This window comes from Lycorma delicatula, chromosome 5 (genome assembly GCF_047948215.1).
Source record: "Lycorma delicatula isolate Av1 chromosome 5, ASM4794821v1, whole genome shotgun sequence".
Taxonomy (NCBI): Eukaryota; Metazoa; Arthropoda; class Insecta; order Hemiptera; family Fulgoridae; genus Lycorma; species Lycorma delicatula.
This window is the reverse complement of record NC_134459.1, coordinates 58,804,593-58,824,391: the sequence shown is the minus strand read 5'-3', so window position 1 is coordinate 58,824,391 and position 19,799 is coordinate 58,804,593. Positions and strand designations below refer to the sequence as shown.

General features: G+C 29.7%; 1 protein-coding gene across 2 annotated transcripts in view; it reads left to right on the top strand.

Annotated features, from left to right (window-relative positions):
- The first annotated feature begins 1,259 nt into the window (after nt 1–1,259).
- The window catches only part of LOC142324986 (cilia- and flagella-associated protein 43), a 109,983-nt gene continuing 91,443 nt past the window's right edge, over nt 1,260–19,799 (top strand). Inside the window, exons 1-4 of one of the 2 annotated variants that reach the window (XM_075366198.1) lie at nt 1,260–1,338; nt 7,789–8,054; nt 9,150–9,306; nt 15,711–15,924. In XM_075366198.1, the coding sequence (XP_075222313.1) occupies nt 7,970–8,054; nt 9,150–9,306; nt 15,711–15,924 (456 nt within the window). In that variant the 5' untranslated portion in view covers nt 1,260–1,338; nt 7,789–7,969. Of the gene's footprint in view, nt 1,339–7,131; nt 7,253–7,788; nt 8,055–9,149; nt 9,307–15,710; nt 15,925–19,799 lie in introns of those variants that run through there. The other variant, XM_075366197.1, reaches the window with a different exon arrangement.

The window sequence follows — 19,799 nt, the reverse complement described above, 5'->3', positions numbered from 1 at the left end:
ATCTCTCTTAGGATTAAAATATTGTTTATTTTTATTTTCGTGATAATTACAAATTGTAACTGTAATTAGTTTTGTTTTGCGTAGTAGGCTGATCTCAGACATATATCTAAGCTTAATAGTACAAATAACATTTGGTGAAACAGCTATTTAGTTAAAGAGAAGATTAGCAAACACGCATTCACTTTTAAAATAATATATTTCCTGATTATTATTTGTTTATTTTTTAGTGAAATACACTAATACCGCTATCATATTTTTTCATTTGCAAAAACTGGGCTTCTTTAATCGATTTTGCACAATGAACTACATATTATAATGAAGTATAGTTAATATAGTACAAGAAATAATACATTTTATACAAATGTGAACTATGTTCAATTGTATAAAAATATAATTTTGTACGTTGTTCTCACTTTTTATTACTTTGCTTTTTATTGCCTACTTCGCAGCATTCATATACGTATTTATAAATCACAGGTTTTAATGAATATACATACTTCTTAGTCAAAATTAATTAAACTTAAAAACTGAAAACAAATATTATTACTGTAATAATTAAGTTGAAAGTATTATGTTTTATGAAAGTAAGGTTATACAAATTTTTAAATCTTTAATTCTCATACTTACTTGTTAAAAGAAGGCAACGGGAAACAAAATCACTCCACACTTTCTCACGTAAACCTGGTATGAAATGTTTGTAATTTTTGAAAATTACTAATTCATTTTCTTGAGCGAATTGTTTCTCAAGTCCTGTCTAAAAGCCTTTTGGTTACGGGACGGGACTATGATTCTAATAAAAAAGACCGCGCGTGATAATTTGTGAACTAACCTCTTAAATAATGCAGCACAATTTATGGTATTTGATTTTGAGTAACATTAGCTTTTTCCAAAAATTAACTCTTCTCATAATTAAATATACATACATATATTTACTATATCGCAAAAGTAATGCTTTAATACTAATAACAAAATATTTCAATTTAAAAAGCTAACACACATAAAATACTGTTAATATTAAATGGTAGTAATATTTAGTTAAACAAAATAATCGGGTTGATAAGTAACTGATTAACTTAAATAAAAATAATAAATGTTAAAATCATATTCTGTTAAAACGTTTAAGTTTTTAATTTTATTTATATTTTGAAAATGATGAAAACCTGATAAGTGTAGTTTTGGTATAATATTTCTATCAACTATATCTCTGGTGGTAAACATGTATTACACTTGCGACCTGCCTTTTCGTTTTTCACTGCTTACTGGTTAAGTTGTACATCTTTGCTTTATTAAAAAATTAAATAAATAAAAAAAGATTACCAACAATCAAGGAGATTTAAAGTAAGTTATTCTTTTGCACGTTATGTAACTAGTTAAATATAATGTACCATTTAAAACAGTTTAAATTTTGTAGTTCTCAGAATCCATTTAGTTCAAGTTTGAAATAGAATGTCATAATTAGTAGTATGAATTTCTGTTTGAGTTATTATTTTTTAAACCAAAAATAATTTGTATTAATATATGTCAATATAAAAATAATAATAATATTAAAGCTAGTTTTATTAAAAAATAAGTAGAGTGATGAAAAGGTAGGCAACAGAATATTCTATCTAGATTTTAATCTATATTGATTTTTACTTTGTAAGAAAGTAAATTAGATAAATAAATAATAATAATAAGCATAATAGAATGACAATAATTCCCTTGTTAGTGTTAATAGAATATTTCTGTTTGTTAGAAAATTTCAAGAAAATATTGTGAAGTCTGGCTTTACTCAATAGCAAATTTGATCTTTAGGCCTATTTTGGTACTACCAAACAGGAAAAAACTTTTCATGCACCAAAACACACAAAAGATTCAGTGGCTTTAAAGGTTCTGGCAACAGGGACCTATTAGGGTTCAATCAACACCCTGAAGCTCAGAAAAAGATAGAATGGATCACAAGAATTGAGGAATCAAAATTAGATAAACAGGGTGAAGGATAAGAAGGAAGATCTATTTAGGGAGAAACTGTAGCATAAGACAAACAATTATGCAAAGAGATAGCTTAAAGTATTCTCCAAACAGCAGGTAATATCCCCACTTAAAATCCATTGGGAGATCAGGCATTTTTATTAGTGTAACACTTCACATTGTTGATCAACAATTTTGCATGACTAGCTTAAATACGTGCAGCAATAAAAATTGATTTTCTTATTGAAATTAATGTAAAAATAGGTACAGCTTAATGGAACACCTTCAACCCTGGAATTCTTAGGAGGATGTGGAAGTATGAAAGTATAAACACTATCTGGATTCCCACAGTATTTAATTGTTGACTGCAAGTAAATTTTAAATCTTTTCTTAATTTATTTTACTGGTGCAATATTTTCTATGAACTTTTTGAAAATGAGTATAAAAAGGTCTTTACATGTTTCAGCAAACTCGGTTACTAAAAAATATTTATACAGTAGCATTAAAATTAATCTTTACATGAGGAATTTTTTGATTACTTATACATTTTGACTACACTTCTTGACCCCACTCATTCTTTAAGTTGTCTGTGTAATGTAGTTCAGATTATAAGCAAGTTATTTAGTTATAAGTTAGGTGATTTAGGAATTTTCATGTTTTAAATAGTGTTTTGTTAATTTTTTTTTCATTTTTTATAACAAAATCATATTTTTTGTTAAGTGTGTCTTGTGTATATATATCAATGGACATAACTCCAAGAAAGTGTTTGAAAATTGTTTCTCTTTCTGAGCATACCATTATGACAGACACAATGACAAATAGCTTCTGAGTGAAGTATTTGACTATGGACAGTAAATGCTATTTTAAAACAATTTAAAGAAACTAGTTCCTTTCACCTCAAACTAAAAACAAATGTGGCTGTAATAGAAAAACTATTCCAACACAGGAATGGTTATTGCTATGTGCAAAAGAGGCTCTTGTAGACCAAATTACATGCTAACTGGACCGAAGAAGACTAAAGAAATGTTTTACAACAATTCAGGTTTTTATGTTCAGGGGCAAAGGGTTCCATACATCAGAAAAGCATCAGATGAAAGTACATGCCAGCTCATATCCAATATTCAGTTAATAAACATCCCCACAAAAAGATTTTTTGGAACGTTTCATATTTGTAGTTCCTTCTTCATTACTTCCAGAGGATGGAATGTTGAAAAGTGATAGATATACCAAGATTCTGAAGGGAAGGTATTGTAACACAACTTCAAAACAAATTCCCAAAAGTCAACAGTGTTCAACAAAATTTGGTGCCATTCCATACTACCAAAAAATCTGATGTGGACAACACATGACTTCCTTATATGCATATTAAATTACACTTACACATTTTTTAAAATTAAAAATATATAAAATTTTATTTTATTAAAAACTTATGTTTTTTTTGTGATTATTGAATTATTTATTCATTGTAAATTTTTTTGTTACAGTGAGAGGTTAATTATTATTAATAAATCAATATATTTAAATTAAAAAAGAAGGAGATGAAGTCTGATTCAAACAGATGTGCCTTCCCCTAAGATCCAAATAGATCATTAATTAAAATTTTATTTGCCAATAACTCTGTAACCAATGAAAATAAGTACCACTTATGATATATAGTTGAAAATCTCTCAATGAGAGCTTATTACTGCAGTTAAGAAAAATTCCAATTTTTATTATTTTGGGCTTTTTTGGACATTTTTGGTCAAGTTGATTGCAATCAAAACGACTGATGCACAGCTAGACGTTACAACAGTCCTAAATCCAAAATTTCAACATCCTATGGCCAATCGTTTTTGAGCTATGCAAAATACATACATACAGACGTCATGCCAAAACTAGTCAAAATGGATTTGGGGATTACTTTCTTATACAAGAAAGTAAAAATCAGAAAACTTTCTGAAAATGAAAAATGAAAGTGCTCCTGTGGCCAAGCATCTTCCCAGACTTAAACCCAATTGAAAATCTTTGGGCAATAGTTAAAAAACAACTAAAAAATGAATTGTACAAAAAAAATTTACCTCATAAAACAATAATATTGATATGGTTTCATGATGAAGAAATCAAAAAAATGGGTAGTACACTTGTTTAATCAATGCCAAATCGTATACATAAAGTGATTAAGAATAAAGGAGGATAAATTAGTTACTAGATAGATATTCTCATATTGTACAAGTATGATTGTTCATCTTAATAATTTATTTTTATTAAATAAATTCTGTGTTCAGATTAATTTGCTTGCACCTGTAGTATCCTACTAGTGACCCTTCAAGAAAATCATTTCTTCATGGAATTATATGATGCAGTTCACAGAGTACTATTTATTCTTCTGTTTGTTTCACAAATAATTATGAAATAATTTTTCATACAAAACTTATTTCTCTTCTTCCCAAGAGTATTATTACATAATAAGGATGAGTTGATTTATTTTTTACTTTATTCAATCCATTATGGTCTTTCTTATGATTTTAACATGTGTATAACATATGTTGGTACATGATTCATCAACTGAACTTGCTTTCCTTGATAACATTTATGTTCTTTATACACCTAATCCTTTGTGCTGAACAGAGTTTCACTCTGTTCATGCAATTGTAGCTTGATGTAATTGTTGTTGATGCAATTGTAGTAAATGCTTTTCATTGAACTTACCTTATCAATATGCTTCTGCTCACCTGTCAGCAGATACATCACTCATCATATTAACCAAACTTGTTAGTTACAAAAAAAAATAAATAAATGTAGATCTTCATTTAACATTCATATATGAATTTAAAACATTCATTACGTTTTGTTTTTACTTTAAAACTGTTCAGTATTATAATTATCTGTCTCTGTAGCTAATATATTAAACATAGTTTACATGTTATGTAACAAATTTGGAAAATAAAAATAAATGGTGAAAAGTTCTCCATCATTGTCAGCTTTTATACTAATTTTCATGATTTATTTTTTATTATATGAGTATATGTATTCTGATTTTGATCTAATATGATGAAAATATACATTTACACAATAAAAGAGTTGCAAAATGTAAGTTAATAATATTTCTCTTACTGTATTATATTCAATAAAAAATTATATTTATTTTCAATACATACTTCTTATTTTTTAAAAAACATAAATAACTTAACATTTTTAACTGGTTGAAAATAAATTGACCAAATTTGTTAAAAATATTAGCTTTGAAGAGTTTCATAATTACAATAATTTTTTAGAATAACCAAAAAAAAAGAAGAAAACTTGTAGAATCTTTTTTTAGAAAACAAGATTAAACTATGATATTTAAACTACGCAAAATAAAATTTGTATTGGATTGATATGTATAGTTCAAATCACTGATGTTTGCTTAGATTTAACCTGTTAGTTACATACCAATTTCACCATGGCAATCTGTAAACAAACCTTTTCTAATATTTACTTAATTTGAGGATCCTATATTTAATATTTGTGTTTTATCTGTCTGTGTTATAAAAAGTAATATGCTACCAGCTGATAGTTTTGGTAATCAACAATCTTCAAAGACAAATGGACAATTGCTGTAATTATTTAATAATATATTTTTTTTAATCTTATCTAACTTACTGTATTTGGATAACATATTTGCTAAACTAACTCATAATTTGGTAGTTTATTATATAAAATATATTTCATTTATTTGATTATCATTTGAATATCTTTTGGTACAAATTGACTTAACTGCTATTTAATTGATATTAATGAACTGAATTAGTGAAACATAGCATTAACAATTCTAAATGAACTATTCTGGAGATAAAATTTTAGTAACTATTTTTTTTTCATCAGAAGTACATGATAGATTTCATGCGATCTAATTTTTATTCTACATTAATCTTTTACTATCAAAGTATTTTTATATCTTTTAACTTAAATTATTTGCTTTACGCATTTTAACCTTAACAATCTTCTGTTATTTTCACCTTACATTTCTTACAGTTACTAATTAATCTTCACTCTTGTGGATTATAATTACTATTATTAAAATTATAAATTTTTGCTAAGGGTTTCTGGTGTTCAACTTAATCTTCAAAACCTCTTGATTGTATATGTATGTTATAAACCCACTTTATTTTCAACATCTTCTGCAAGATTATAATTCAAAAGTTTTTAATAATTACCTTTTTAACTTTAATATTTTTCATGTTTTATTGCTATAAAGATCAAATATTATATTCAGATATTTAAAACATTTTTAAATTTAAAACAATTTTTCTTGATTCTTAAATCTGTGTTTGATTCTTGAAAGTACTATTCTGCTGTAAGTTTTTTCGTTCTTTTAACAGTGTGCATTTTAATATCTTACTTCTATCATTCGATCATTAAAATTTTACCCTAATAATAAAATTGTAAGATTGCTGCCGTTATAATATTTATCTGTCTTAATATTTAACTCACCATAGTATAAAATTTTTTATGCCCACATTGTAAAATCTCTCGGTGTCTTTTTAGATGGTAAATATTTCTAGGATGATAAATTAATTTAGTTTATAAAACGATCAAATCATTAATGTTTGAAGTATCATCAGGTGCTAAGCTTCGTATCATCGTTAAATATTTATGAGCATTTTCACATATGAAATATATTATGTTTAATGGCTACTTGAAAGAGGCAGAATAAATTTTTTGTAAACAAAAATGGGATGTCAGATCTTTGGAATCTGTAAATATGACTCATATAAAATATTTTTTAGTATATTACAAAAATTTCAGTGCATTTATATTTAAAATACGTAATATTAATTATATAAAAATAATTTTCATTTATTCCTAATAAATAATTTCAATATGTTATTATATCAAACCAATAATACAACTATATTTAAGTCTCAATTTACCTGATTTCATGATACGCAGAAATTTTCCAGAACGTAAAACCTGCGTAAATTGAAGGTGCACTGAATAATAAATTTATATGGTACTTTTAAAGAAGACACCCGCAGCCGATCTGTAGTTAGTCAGTTAGTTGTTAAATGGCGTCACTAAAAGGAAAAAAAAAATAAATTAAAATTATAATCCAACTTTAGCCTACACTTGCTTCACTCGCTAACCTTGACTGGCAAATAAAGCAAGCATAGGTTAAGTTTGGTTCGATTATATTTATATCTATACATATATAACAAATAAATCAAATTGTTTTTAATTTCGAAGAAGATGTAATTAAGAATAATTAAATTATTTTCAATAGCGAATTGTGGAATTGTGTCTCATGTCAAGGACTATATGAGATGAGACAAAGATTTGTTCGGTAATTGTACATAACATTTACAGCTATTTCTAAAGCTATGGATACATGCAGGTTTTTGTTATCTAACCCCTGAAATATTGTAACAAAATTTATTCTATTTGATTTTGAATAACATAATTAATTTTTTTTCTAATATTAATTTTAAGAAATTATTGTGTTATAAAAATATTATTTTAGTAACTGTAGCGTAATATTCATATCAAAAAAATTAAATAAATAATTATGCAGTCATTAAATTTAAAAATATTTACACTAAGTTTTTTATTTTAAATGATGAGAAAATGTGATATGCCAGTAAGTGGTTCTGAATTAGAAATTTAGTTCTTTATCTAACTACCTTTGAGAATGACTATATTATATCTAGAACTTGCTTTTTCATTTTTCATTCTTTCACTGCTTATATTGTACATACCTTTTAGTATCATTCCATAAAAAATAAAAAATGATTAACAATTAAAAAAAGTCTAATCTACATTCAATACAATTGCAATTATAATACAATTTTGTTCTATTAAGAAATGTTTTTTTTTTTTCAGCTGGGTGAAACCAGGACGTGTTGACAGATTATTTGTTATTGATGAGAATATCATCGGGTTTACAACTAATTTTTTTATTTTATTTTATCATACTGAGGATAAAACAGAAAAAGTATATACTGCAAATAGTCATGAAAATGGTGAAGGTATTCAAGCATTTTGTGGTTGCTATTATTCTAAAATGTTTGCATTTTCTGACAAATCGGTAAAACCCAGAATATTTGTTTTAAGTTATCCATCATTTGAAAAAATAGCTGTTCTTGAGGGTAAGTGTTCCTGTTGTTTAAATGTTATCAGTTGTGTAATATTTTTTATAAAATTGGCTGCTTTTAGTACTCACTCCTGCCACCACTACTTTTGTTTTTGTTTTTTTTTTTAACCTCTGGGACCACCATTAGGTATTACTTCAGAGTATAAGATGAATGACAATTTTTGTAGCATGTGAAAATGCTATGCCTGACTGGGATTCGAAGCTGGGACCTCCGGATGAAAGGCCAAGACGCTACTACTCGTGCCACGGAGGCCAGTCCTGCCACCACTACTTGCAGCATCATACCTCCTAATACCCTTCTTACTCTATAATTGTCTGTAACAGACATGTCATCCATTTTGCTACCATTTTTACTTTTCTGTACAAAGTTGTGTTGTATAGGTGATCTGAATTGTGAATATTGCTGTACATATAAGTAATAACAGTTTTAAGTACATACACAAGCACAAAAAACAAAAAAAGTTAATGGAAATAAGTCATGAAAGTCAAACAATGATTGACTGTCACAATAATCCTAATCTTATGATCAATGCTCTTGAAATACATATAATTTGTAAAAACACAGAATTGCAATAAATTTTAAAAATTAGAATAATAATATATATTTTTTAATTATATATTAAAGTTGTTTTCCAACCTTTCAAAAAAATGGAATAAAAAGTTTGGACTAAATCCTTTGAAAAGCAATGCATGTTATATTGCAGGTAATAGTTCACGAGGGCTAACTGGTAAAAGATAGCAAAAATATGTTGTGGCTCAGGTATTGAAAAAATGAATTCAGTATACAAATGTAGTAGTAACAGTGAAATAAGTTTTACAGTTCTCAGTGTTAATGACAACTTTCAATAGAAGATGGCACAAAATGAAAAAGAAATCTTATTTCTAATACAAATATAAGCTATTTAAAAATTTGTGATAATAGCTAAGGGTTATAACATTACTTTAGTTACTACGTATTATTTAAGCTATTAGTTAAGACACAACTATTACCTTAGTTTAAAGAAGCCATTTACTGGGTAGTAATTATACATGATCTTAATTTTTATTTAATTAATTTTTTTTTGTAATTTAGTAAAAATTTTATCTACAGATAACGATACAATTGTAAAGCTGGCTCTTAATGAAACAGAGTACCTTGTCTCTCTAAGTGGAACACCAAAATTTGAATTTACATTATGGTCATGGAGATATTCAAAAAAACTTTGTTCAACCAAATCCTCAGTTCGCTCTGAAAATACACCCATTAGGTAAGTTTTTATGACTTTTAAAATGAAGAATTATTAATTATTTGTGTTAAGAAACCACTGGAATCTTTGAAAATGATAATTCTGCTTTAAAGTTATTACTATTTCTATTAATACAATAAAATTATTAGTTTTATGAGGGTTCTCAGTACGATGGTAAACTGCATTCTGGTACTACAAATTACAGCCTTATACAACTATACATGGAGTTTTGTCACAAAATAAATCTTTGATTTCTAATAGTGACCCCACCACCAATAACATTGTAATATTAAAAAAAAAAAAAAAAACATTGTTAACGGTGTTGTAAATTTAGACCAATCATTACAAATTTGTGACAGTAAGTATAGAATGTGTTAATTATGAAAGCATTAACTATATTTATAATAAATTCAAAATAGGTAATATTGATTTTCTTTTTTGAAGAAGGTGTCAGCAGAGGAATCAAGAGTACTCAGAAGAGTATAACATTTGCAAAAAAACATAGAATGGAAGATGCGTATAAAGTTGTAGTAGGTTGATACTTGCAACGAGATAAAAGTAAATTTAGGCAATATTTTACTTAACAAAACTTAATGCTTATAAAAAAATTTACATCTTTTCACAGGAAAAATCATTCATGCACCAAATTTAAGAAAAGCTTTAAACTATTTCAATGGACCAGGTGTTGTCAAATAGCAAATAATTATTAGACATCACTAAATACAATTTTAACTCTCTGGTGCATAGATAGCAAAATATCTAATTTTCCTGATGCACACATGTATTCAATAAAGAAAAAATTATTTTGACAATGACATTTTACAGGTTGTATACACATCCACATAGTTCTGATTTGCTTTCTTTTATTGCTATACATTGTACATCAGTCTGTATGTACCTCTCTGTGGTTGATGAGCTGCACTTTGACTTTTATTTAAGATGGAATTGTTGGTTTGCTTTTTTTTAACTGCTGGTGTTCTTGATGGTTGAGAGAACTCAGTGGCTCAATGTAGTACTGCAGGTTATACCAAATCTGGTAAAATTCCTGGCCTGAAATGTTTTAACATAAATTCTACTGTATTAAGTTTTTCTATTTTAAAGGATTTACTATGCAACATTATAATAGTAATAGTAATATTTTATAGTAGAACACTCTCATCAATCAGATACCAGAAAATATGTAGGTACCACCTCTAACTTTGCCTGACTATTGCATAACATTTTTTAGTTGATTGATATGATACACCTTATTCATATGCTTATTTTAATCCTGGATAGCTAAATGACAAGGTACTTCAGTCTTTAGATTTCCTTCTGTACAGCCAGCATTATGAAAATTTTGCAACATATGGATATTTTTATTATCCTCCCATTACAGAGCACGATTACAGTATCACTTGTAAGAGATGTTCAGTAAAACATCTTGTTTGACTGAACAGTACCACATGAATAAATTTGTTTTTCAACTGATCAATTTCAAGCTCACTACTGTAAAGTAATTATCAAAATATACATGGTGGTGTTTGCCATGAAGACCTTCAATCAATTTTTTTCACAACACTGGTATCTAATTTCTTTGTAACATTATCTTTCTTTCCAGTATACTTTAAATTTATAGTTTTATCTGTCGTCTGAACAAAGTATTCACACTTTATAACCTTGTTTTATTGGTTTATCTGTATTTGCTTTAGTGAGCTCTGCCTTTAAGTTTTATTATTAATTCGTCTATAGACAAGCATTTCCTGGGACTGAAACAGGCTTTGAATGTTTCTTATACAGTATTTAAAACTGGCCTGATTTTATATAGTTTGTTACAATTTTCATTTTTATGATTTTGTTGTACAGCATTATCATTAAAGTGTATGTGATTAAGTAAACAGTCAAAATGATTCACTGACATCATATTAGCTGTATAAGAGACATGCAAATCAGGGGAATTAGACCAATAATCAGGATGTGCTGATATTTTCTACATCCCATAATAATATTCATACCAGTGAATAGTTTAATCTCACTTGAGGCTGAAAACTTATATAGCTTACCAATTTGGGAAGCATACAGGTTCATTTGAAAAACAATATGATCAACTAGGTCGTTTGAAAATAATTTTTGAAAAATCTCAGAGGTTGGATTTTCAATATGTGATAATTACTGTCGGTCCACTATCTCTAACAAAATCTTGTATTTGAATCTCAGTCAAAACTGGTTTAGCCATTTTACCAACTGGATGACTAGAGCAGTTTGAGCTTCAACTATAGGATCATTAATATTCTCTAAAACTGGAACAAGCTCAATAGAATCTATGTTCTGTACAGGTGGAGCATAATCAAGAGGATGCCAGAAATTAAAATCACTTTATTCTCATAAGTATTAAATACTGCTATTTCTTCATAATTTTCCACTATTCTCCTCTGATTCAAGTGCTTTCTGACAGTATCATGGTATTTCTTCTAGCAACACACCAATCTTCAAATTGCAAGAAACTCATTTTTCAAATCTGAAATATAAAAATAAAAAAATATTATAATTATTTATATAATAACAATTCAAGATAAATACTGTACAAAGTTAAGAGAAAGTTTACAACCTTTTTTCATGACTAAATGCACTTTGTTTAGGTTAGTCCAAACTTTCACTGTGGCACATCAGTATTCTTACAGTACTATCATATTCATATCTAATCAGTTCAAAATACAGTTAACATAAATAAAAATAATTCAAACATATACTTAGGCCATATGTTTTCCATTGTGGCAGTATTTACATTTTGTTGGGAATAGTGTAAATACACCTTGGTGTGGGGTGGAATGACAACATAGCTGTATAGCATGTCATTACTGCCGCCACTGCACCATAATTAATTTATTTACAATATTCCATTCCTGAGAAATCATTCACACAAGTTGAATCCTTCATTCATTGTTATCATTCAAATGTTTATTTTTGTATAGTGTAGTTGATTGTCATTGAATAGTCTATGTTTATTATTAAACAAAGTTAAAAATACCAATTTGTAAAAAAAAAATTAAAAAATTAAAGAAAGGAATAATAACATTGAATCAATCAAATACTGAGTCATTACTGCTCTGACAATAATCTGCTACACAGAGTTTCAGCCAGTACTCCAGTTACTGCAGTGTTGCCGGCAATATGCAACAATGTTGTCATTCCAGTCTAATGTTTAGAAGCGTATTTACATTACTCCCAACAAAAACACAAATGCTGCCACTTAATGGAAAAGGTCCCTTACATTAACATTTATTGAAGTCTTCTCTTCAAAAACAACAAAGATGCTTATAAAACAAATAAATAAACTTAAATATATAAACAATTCGCAATATAACTTTAACAAGTTAAATTTTAAGAATAGCATCTTTAGTCTTATATTAGCAGATAAGATGGCCAGTTTGGTTCTGATTAATTCAAATGCACTAAAGCTGTGCAGACCAGTAAGTGGTTATAGAATTATATCTCCATGCAATGAAGAAAAGAATTCGTTAATAAGTGGTACATGAGTATGCGTGGAACAGTTAATTACTACTAAGTTTCTTATTACTAATACAAATAAGTTCTAGAAACAAGTATAAATAAAAAAATATTTTACAAAAGATTAAGAGAGAATATTTTGCTTGTTTTATTTAGTATGTTACCAATTTCACACCATAAACCATCCTTTGATTATGTATTTCTATAATCCTAAGATTTTACATTATAAATTGTACTTTGCTTTTTCCTAGCCTATAAGCAGTTCATTTGTTTCACTCTCCCATGAAGTAGCTGAATCTTGAATTCTAAACAGAAACAACCTAAAAATCAAATATTTAAGTGTAAACCAATTAAACTGACAACTATTGATTACGTATAAACTGTGATGCTGTTATGTAAGAAAATGTTTATATAAAATTGTTCCTTGCTGTTGCAGTCACTGTCAACAACATTGCCATGCCACTTTTTTATGTGACAGTAATGTTTATCACTTTCTACTACTCAAATATAAGAGAATACTTTTTGTGAAATGATTCACCACCACAAAGACAGATTGTGGTAATATTATTCTAGGAAACCAAATCTTTACATTTTCAAAATAAAAGATGAGAAAAGGAAAAATGCCACTGGTCACATTGAAAAAGCTGTTTCCTACACTTCATAAAAATTAAATAACATTGCAGAATTTTTGTATTACTGCCCCAAACCTCTGGTTATTTCTTCCTCACTGCCTCTGAAATGTTTCATCATTATAAATTTTTTTTCCTGACTGTTGATCTCACACATTGAACTCATGACAAATGATAATTGTCTAGTCAGAAAAAAAATAGCAGTCAACATGACTCTGGTGCTCGGAGTACCTCTGTCATACTAATTTTGGTTGGTAATAACTTTCAAATCATGAAATTTTTCCAAAAATTCATGATTTTTGATAGACAGTAATGTACTTTTCTTGTAGTTTCTTAATGAGCAATTGCAGCACAAATTAAAAAAAATCCCAACTACTTTTGATATTTCTCATTTGATCAGCTAGTGATTTTTCCTTACAACAGCTGTTCCTCAAATGTGCATCCTCAGCTGGTGTGGCAACTTTCCACATTTTTCATTGTTCTTGACAATTTTCTCTAAATATGAAACTTCTAAATCGTACAAAACTCTTGTGTACTACTGATACACATCATATTTTCTATAATCTCCAAAACTTTTTTTGAAATTATTTAAGTCTAGTGAAAGTTTTCCCAGCTTCAAAAAAAATTAATTCACAAACACCTTTAATTTTGTATTTCCCTACTACTAACATTCCAAACCAATCATTTCTCATGTTGACCCACACTGATAAAGTGTGGGTCAACACTTTAGAATCAAGTATACATTCTGTGTCAACGTGTCTAAAACATTATTGAGACAAGGAAGATGAGTTCCTTGTAGGTATGTAATGGTCATGAAACTTGAGTATATAATTACTACTAAGAAAAAAATGGCAGAAAATGGAATACTGGCACTTTGGTTCAGGACAATCAAATAAATTCAAAACCCAACGCTCTATAAAAAAATTCTCTTGACTGTGTTCTGGAATTTCAACCACATGTATGTGATTTAACTACCAGAAAATGGATCAACTTTAAATTCTGTGAGTACCTAGAGATGTTAAAACACCTAAAGATGTGTGTGTTGATAATTTCCCAGAGCCTATAATTCTTCAATGTGATACTGCTCAGCCACACACATTGCTTGGAAGGTTCTTGTGAAGTTGAAATTGGAACCTGTTCCACATCCTTCAAACTCACCACAATTGGTGCCCTGAAATTTTAACTTCTCTCTGCGTATCTGTAAATGGTGGCTATGGTGCACTTTTGCTCCAGATTAGTTTTATTTGACTATTTCTTTTCATTTGTAAGTAATAAGCAACTTCATTATATTTCAACAATCTTTCGTTTAATATCGGTAGCTATAAAAAAATTTTCTAAACGCACATAAATTCCTAATTATACAGTAAAACTGTATAATTTATTCATTTTTTAGAGTTAAATTTAGATCAGATTTTCTAATAAAATCTAAATTAATAACAAGAAATAAGAATGAATATAAAAAGTCTGAATGATAAATAAAAAATAATGAATCTTGGGTGAGTAACAGACTGCTCAAAATTTAACTCTGCCCTTTTGTAAAAGCTAACTGTTAACTGTGGTGTGTGTGCATGCTCAACTGAGTATAACTTGGGTCACATGAGTATACTCGTTTAGTTGAGAAACGATTAGTTGACACTACGGAATAGCATACACTGTTAACTTTCTTTTGAGAGTTTATAACTACTATTCACAATAAAAACATTCTATTCAGTTATCGACAGCTGTCAATAACACGACAGTGATGGCGGTGATTACATCACTGCCTAAGTTATCAAGGTAATAACAGTACAAAAATATTGGCTGAGGAGGTTTAAATGTAAAGGAAAAGATTTCCATATGAATTGGAACATTATAATCCGGTCATTGATCACAATTAATTGTTGAAAAATGTCACCTGATTTATAAATACATATGTGTTAAAAAGAATGACGTGTTAAAAGAATACATGTTAATGATAAAAATAATACTCATGGAGATATTAAGCAATACAGTATCAAATGCAAACATTTCAGTTTCTTTTCCCATGGCTGACTGGGATGAATTGCAGTTTTTTCAAAAGAATAATACTTATCTTCATTCAAACAACAGTCTTGACTAAAGGTATCATTTAGTCTAGTAGTAGTGTATATGATTAACCATCCTGAAAACATTAAAAAAAGTCATTTAAATAATTCAGAATGCACAAAGATCTTTTTTTTAATAAATTAAGAATATAATATTTAATAATAATTTTATTGAACTGTTATACATATTTCTTTGAAAACAGTAAAAGGGAGGATTTTTATGTTTCTTTTGTTTTTTATTTTTCAGATTTTTTTTGCATTCTCAGACAACATTAATTGGAATATCTAAGCATCAGACTGGATCTAATAAATTATTTTATTTGGAAATTTTGTACTGCAATAAGGAATATAGTTTATTGAAACGAGAGTTTACATCTTCAAAACCTATTGTAATATCTTCATATTGTTTTTCTCGTGAAGGAAATATACATGTTATTGACAAATATGGAAATATCTATTTTGTAAGAAAGATTTTAGTATTATTATTATTATTACTATTATTTGTTTTAGCATTCCCCCTGTTAAAAACACTAGCAATATAATCATTAGACTAATCTTTATCATAATGGATCATCCAAAAATAAACTTGTCAAGGGATATTAAAAAACCCCAAAAGAAACACGACTGCCCTCCACAGTAAATTAAGGAGGGCGCACTGCCCTCCTTAATTTACTTGATGCACTATCAGAGTTGAAACTCTGTGCACTTCCCACTAAAGGCTGCTTTAGTGCTCTTCCTCTCACCTAAAGGTTTCATTGTCTTTACTTCTGGTTTCGTAGGTTCCTGAGTGGGAATTTTCTCTATCTGTAATTTAACTTCAGATTTCTTCGTTTTGGTTTTACTTTCCTTTGCCTTTTGACTAGTCGAAGGTTCATTCCTCAGTTGTGTAACAATATTCTTTATAGAGACATTTCCTTCTTTCTTCATTGTCTTGGATTATTTTTTCTAATTGGTTGACTCTTCAATTTGTGATCGATGATAAGTTTGACTGTTCTTACTAATCCTGGTCCAGTTCAGAAATTACATCCTTTGGTTGAAAAGAAGGTTGTGGGAGCTGCAGTAACCTGAGTATAGGACATAAGCTTTGGTGCTTTGTTGAGCACATTTTTCTGGCTTTTAAGTAGCTGTTCTTTTGAGTGGTTTTTACCTTCTGTATTGCTACTTCCTCTTTATAGATTGGGCAGTTTCACGACCTAGCTGAATGATGTCCAAGTCAGTTAATACAAATTGGCAGATCCTTGCACGGGTCATCTGGAATTAATGGAACATCTGAACACTGTACATCCGAATTTGACATCTAAAACTCCGCAATGGAGTCTGTTTCCACAAACAAACCCACTGCAGTCTTTCTAGTCCCTTTTACTGGATTTCCTGCAGCTAACATGACCCCACAAGCAAATTTTAGAAAAATTCCTTTTTTCTTTATCACTATAGTTTGGAATCGGTCCCAAGCTCTTTGGTCAAAACTTAATTTGGATTTTCTTCTTTGTCTCTCTGAACTTGACACTTTTCCTATTCTTCCTTCTCTTCACTTCCGAAGACGAAGGTTTTCAAGCAAGAGAGTTTTTGCACAGATTCTCTAACATGGATGATGTGGATGTAGATGCTTCTGTAACCTATAGTTTCATCAATCAATATGTCATATAGTGTGAGTGTAGAGTTGATTGGGTGTGCCCTGAATCATTGATCCTGGTCTATTGAGTCTATGGAATTTTTCCCGAAATTATTTTTTTTTTTAGTTTGATGACATCGACTACTATGGTCATTAGCCCCTTTCCACAAAAAAAACAACTAACCCTTCAAATGAAAAACACAAGCGACTTAGTCAAAAGACTATTAGTCTTGTCAACTAGATCATCGTTTAAAAAAACTTGTCAAAATATATTAAAACCTTGAAAGAAAACACAAGATGACAACAAGAGTGTAAAGAGCCTTTGCCACTTAAAAAACACAAAGCATTTCAGACAAAATGTTGTCTCATCTATCAGTGCAACTAAAGTCGTACAATTATTAAAAACTCATCCTTTCATAAATTCCTCATAATCTTTTAAAATTTGTTACATTGTTTATAATTATCACCTTGGTTTGCTCTTAGACCATCCTTTCTTTCTTATTTTTTCCATCTTCCTGAAGGCCTCATTGTCGAATTCCAAGGTATTCCGAGATGGAATCTTCTGATCCTCCACAGTAAATTACCGGGGATGTTTTGTTACCAGCATTTGATAATGGTTGTGGTAGTGCGGCCAGCAGTGCATCCTATTCAAGACTTTATGCACTCCTCACTAATGCTGTAGTACAGCTGAAGAGCTCACCTACTCATTTAATGGCCATGCTTTGGAGGCTATATTATTGGTCATTCAAAATCCTTTCTTCTAGCATCTTTATTTCAGGCTTTACAGTTCTCTGAGAGGTGATTTTCTATTTTTAGCATCAGTACATTTTGCTCAGATTTCTTTAGTGCTTTAACTCACATTCCTTTGTCTTTTGGATGGTCAAAGGCTCATAGCCAAATTGTTTTGATTTGGAGACATCCTAGTGTTTTCCACTTTTTACCACACTGTTTCAACATTTTTTGATAAATTTCCACCAGTTTTACACCTTCTGATAGAAAAATCTATCACTGAACTTTGCTCCTCCGGTATACACGTTTCAAGCAGAGCTGACATTCTGAAATCAACAAACATGGTTATGTTTAGATTAATTATGATCAAACAGCTGATTAAATGTGCTCCCAAGTTTTGCCAACTTGATCCTCAAAAAGTTTCATTGTCATTGAATGAACAGTTTTATCTCTACATCAATTTGTCGCATTAATTGTAGTGAACATCTCTTTCTTTCTTTCTAAAGTACTAGAAAATCTAAGAAATGCCAGTTAGGTCTTAGATTTCATGAAGAGAAAATCTTGAAATTCACCTTCCCATGGTAGAGGGGGTAACGATTGTATATATTAGAGTTGGTTGGTATATGTAAACAGCTAATGAATAAAGGAACTGAACAGCTACCGGAAAAGGAGATTTGTCCCTACAAGTGCTAATGGCCTTTTCAGAGGATGGAAGAGCAGTAGGGGTTTGAAGCACTCTATGCTCCCAAAGGCAGAAGAATATTCGGTACTTACGTATTAATGCCACCGCAGCTAGAGCTTTATTTAAAAACAAAGTAGTCAATCGGATTTCGGTGGAAAATGGGCCGATACAGAGTTTAACATAGATTCAAAACAGGCTCTTTATTCATTTTAATAAATGGTTGTTTATATTTATTTACTTTATAAATATAATTTAACCAAACTTACCTCCTCTATGAATCATGACACCTTGCCGTTGGTGAGGGGGCTTGAGTGTTCAGGGATACAGAGTAGCTGGACCGAAGGTGCAACCATATCGGAGAGGTATCTGTTGAGAGCCAGACTAAGGAATGATTCCTGAAAGAGGGCAGCAGCTCTTTCAGTAGTTGTTAGGGGCGTGAGTCACAATGACTTAAACGGCCGTATCAACATCACTCAGTCCTCTGAGTACTGCGCAGCTGAAAGCAATGGAAAACTACAGCTGCTTCTTTTCCAAGAAAATGTGGCTCTCTGCATTTTCACATAGCAATAATCGAGGCGCCTTCCTTGGTAAAATATTCCGGAGGTAAAATAGTCCCCCGTTCGGATCTCCGGGTGGGGACTACTAAGGAAGGGGTCACCAGAAAATTAAAAAATAACATTCTACGAGTCGGAGCGTGGAATGTTAGAAGCTTAAAAAAGGTTGGTAGGCTAGAAAATTTAAAAAGGGAAATGGATAGGGTGAATGTGGGTATAGTAGGAATTAGTGAGGTTCGGTGGGAAGAGGAAGGTGACTTTTGGTCAGGTGATTTTAGAGTAATTAACTCAGCGTCAAATAATGGGCAGGCAGGAGTAGGTTTCGTGATGAACAAGAAGATAGGGAGGAGAGTGGAGTATTTCAAAACCCATAGCGATAGAATCATTGTAATAAGGATAAAATCAAAACCTAAACCGACAACGATTGTTAACGTTTATATGCCTACAAGCGCCCATGCTGATGATGAGGTAGAGTGTGTATACGAAGAGATTGATGAAGCAATTAAACACGTAAAAGGAGATGAAAATTTAATAATAGTTGGAGATTGGAATGCAAGCATTGGAAAAGGCAAGGAAGGAAATATAGTGGGTGAATACGGGCTGGGGAGAAGAAATGAAAGAGGGGACCGACTTATAGAGTTTTGCACGAAGTATAATTTAGTAATTGCCATAGCGATAGAATCATTGTAATAAGGATAAAATCAAAACCTAAACCGACAACGATTGTTAACGTTTATATGCCTACAAGCGCCCATGCTG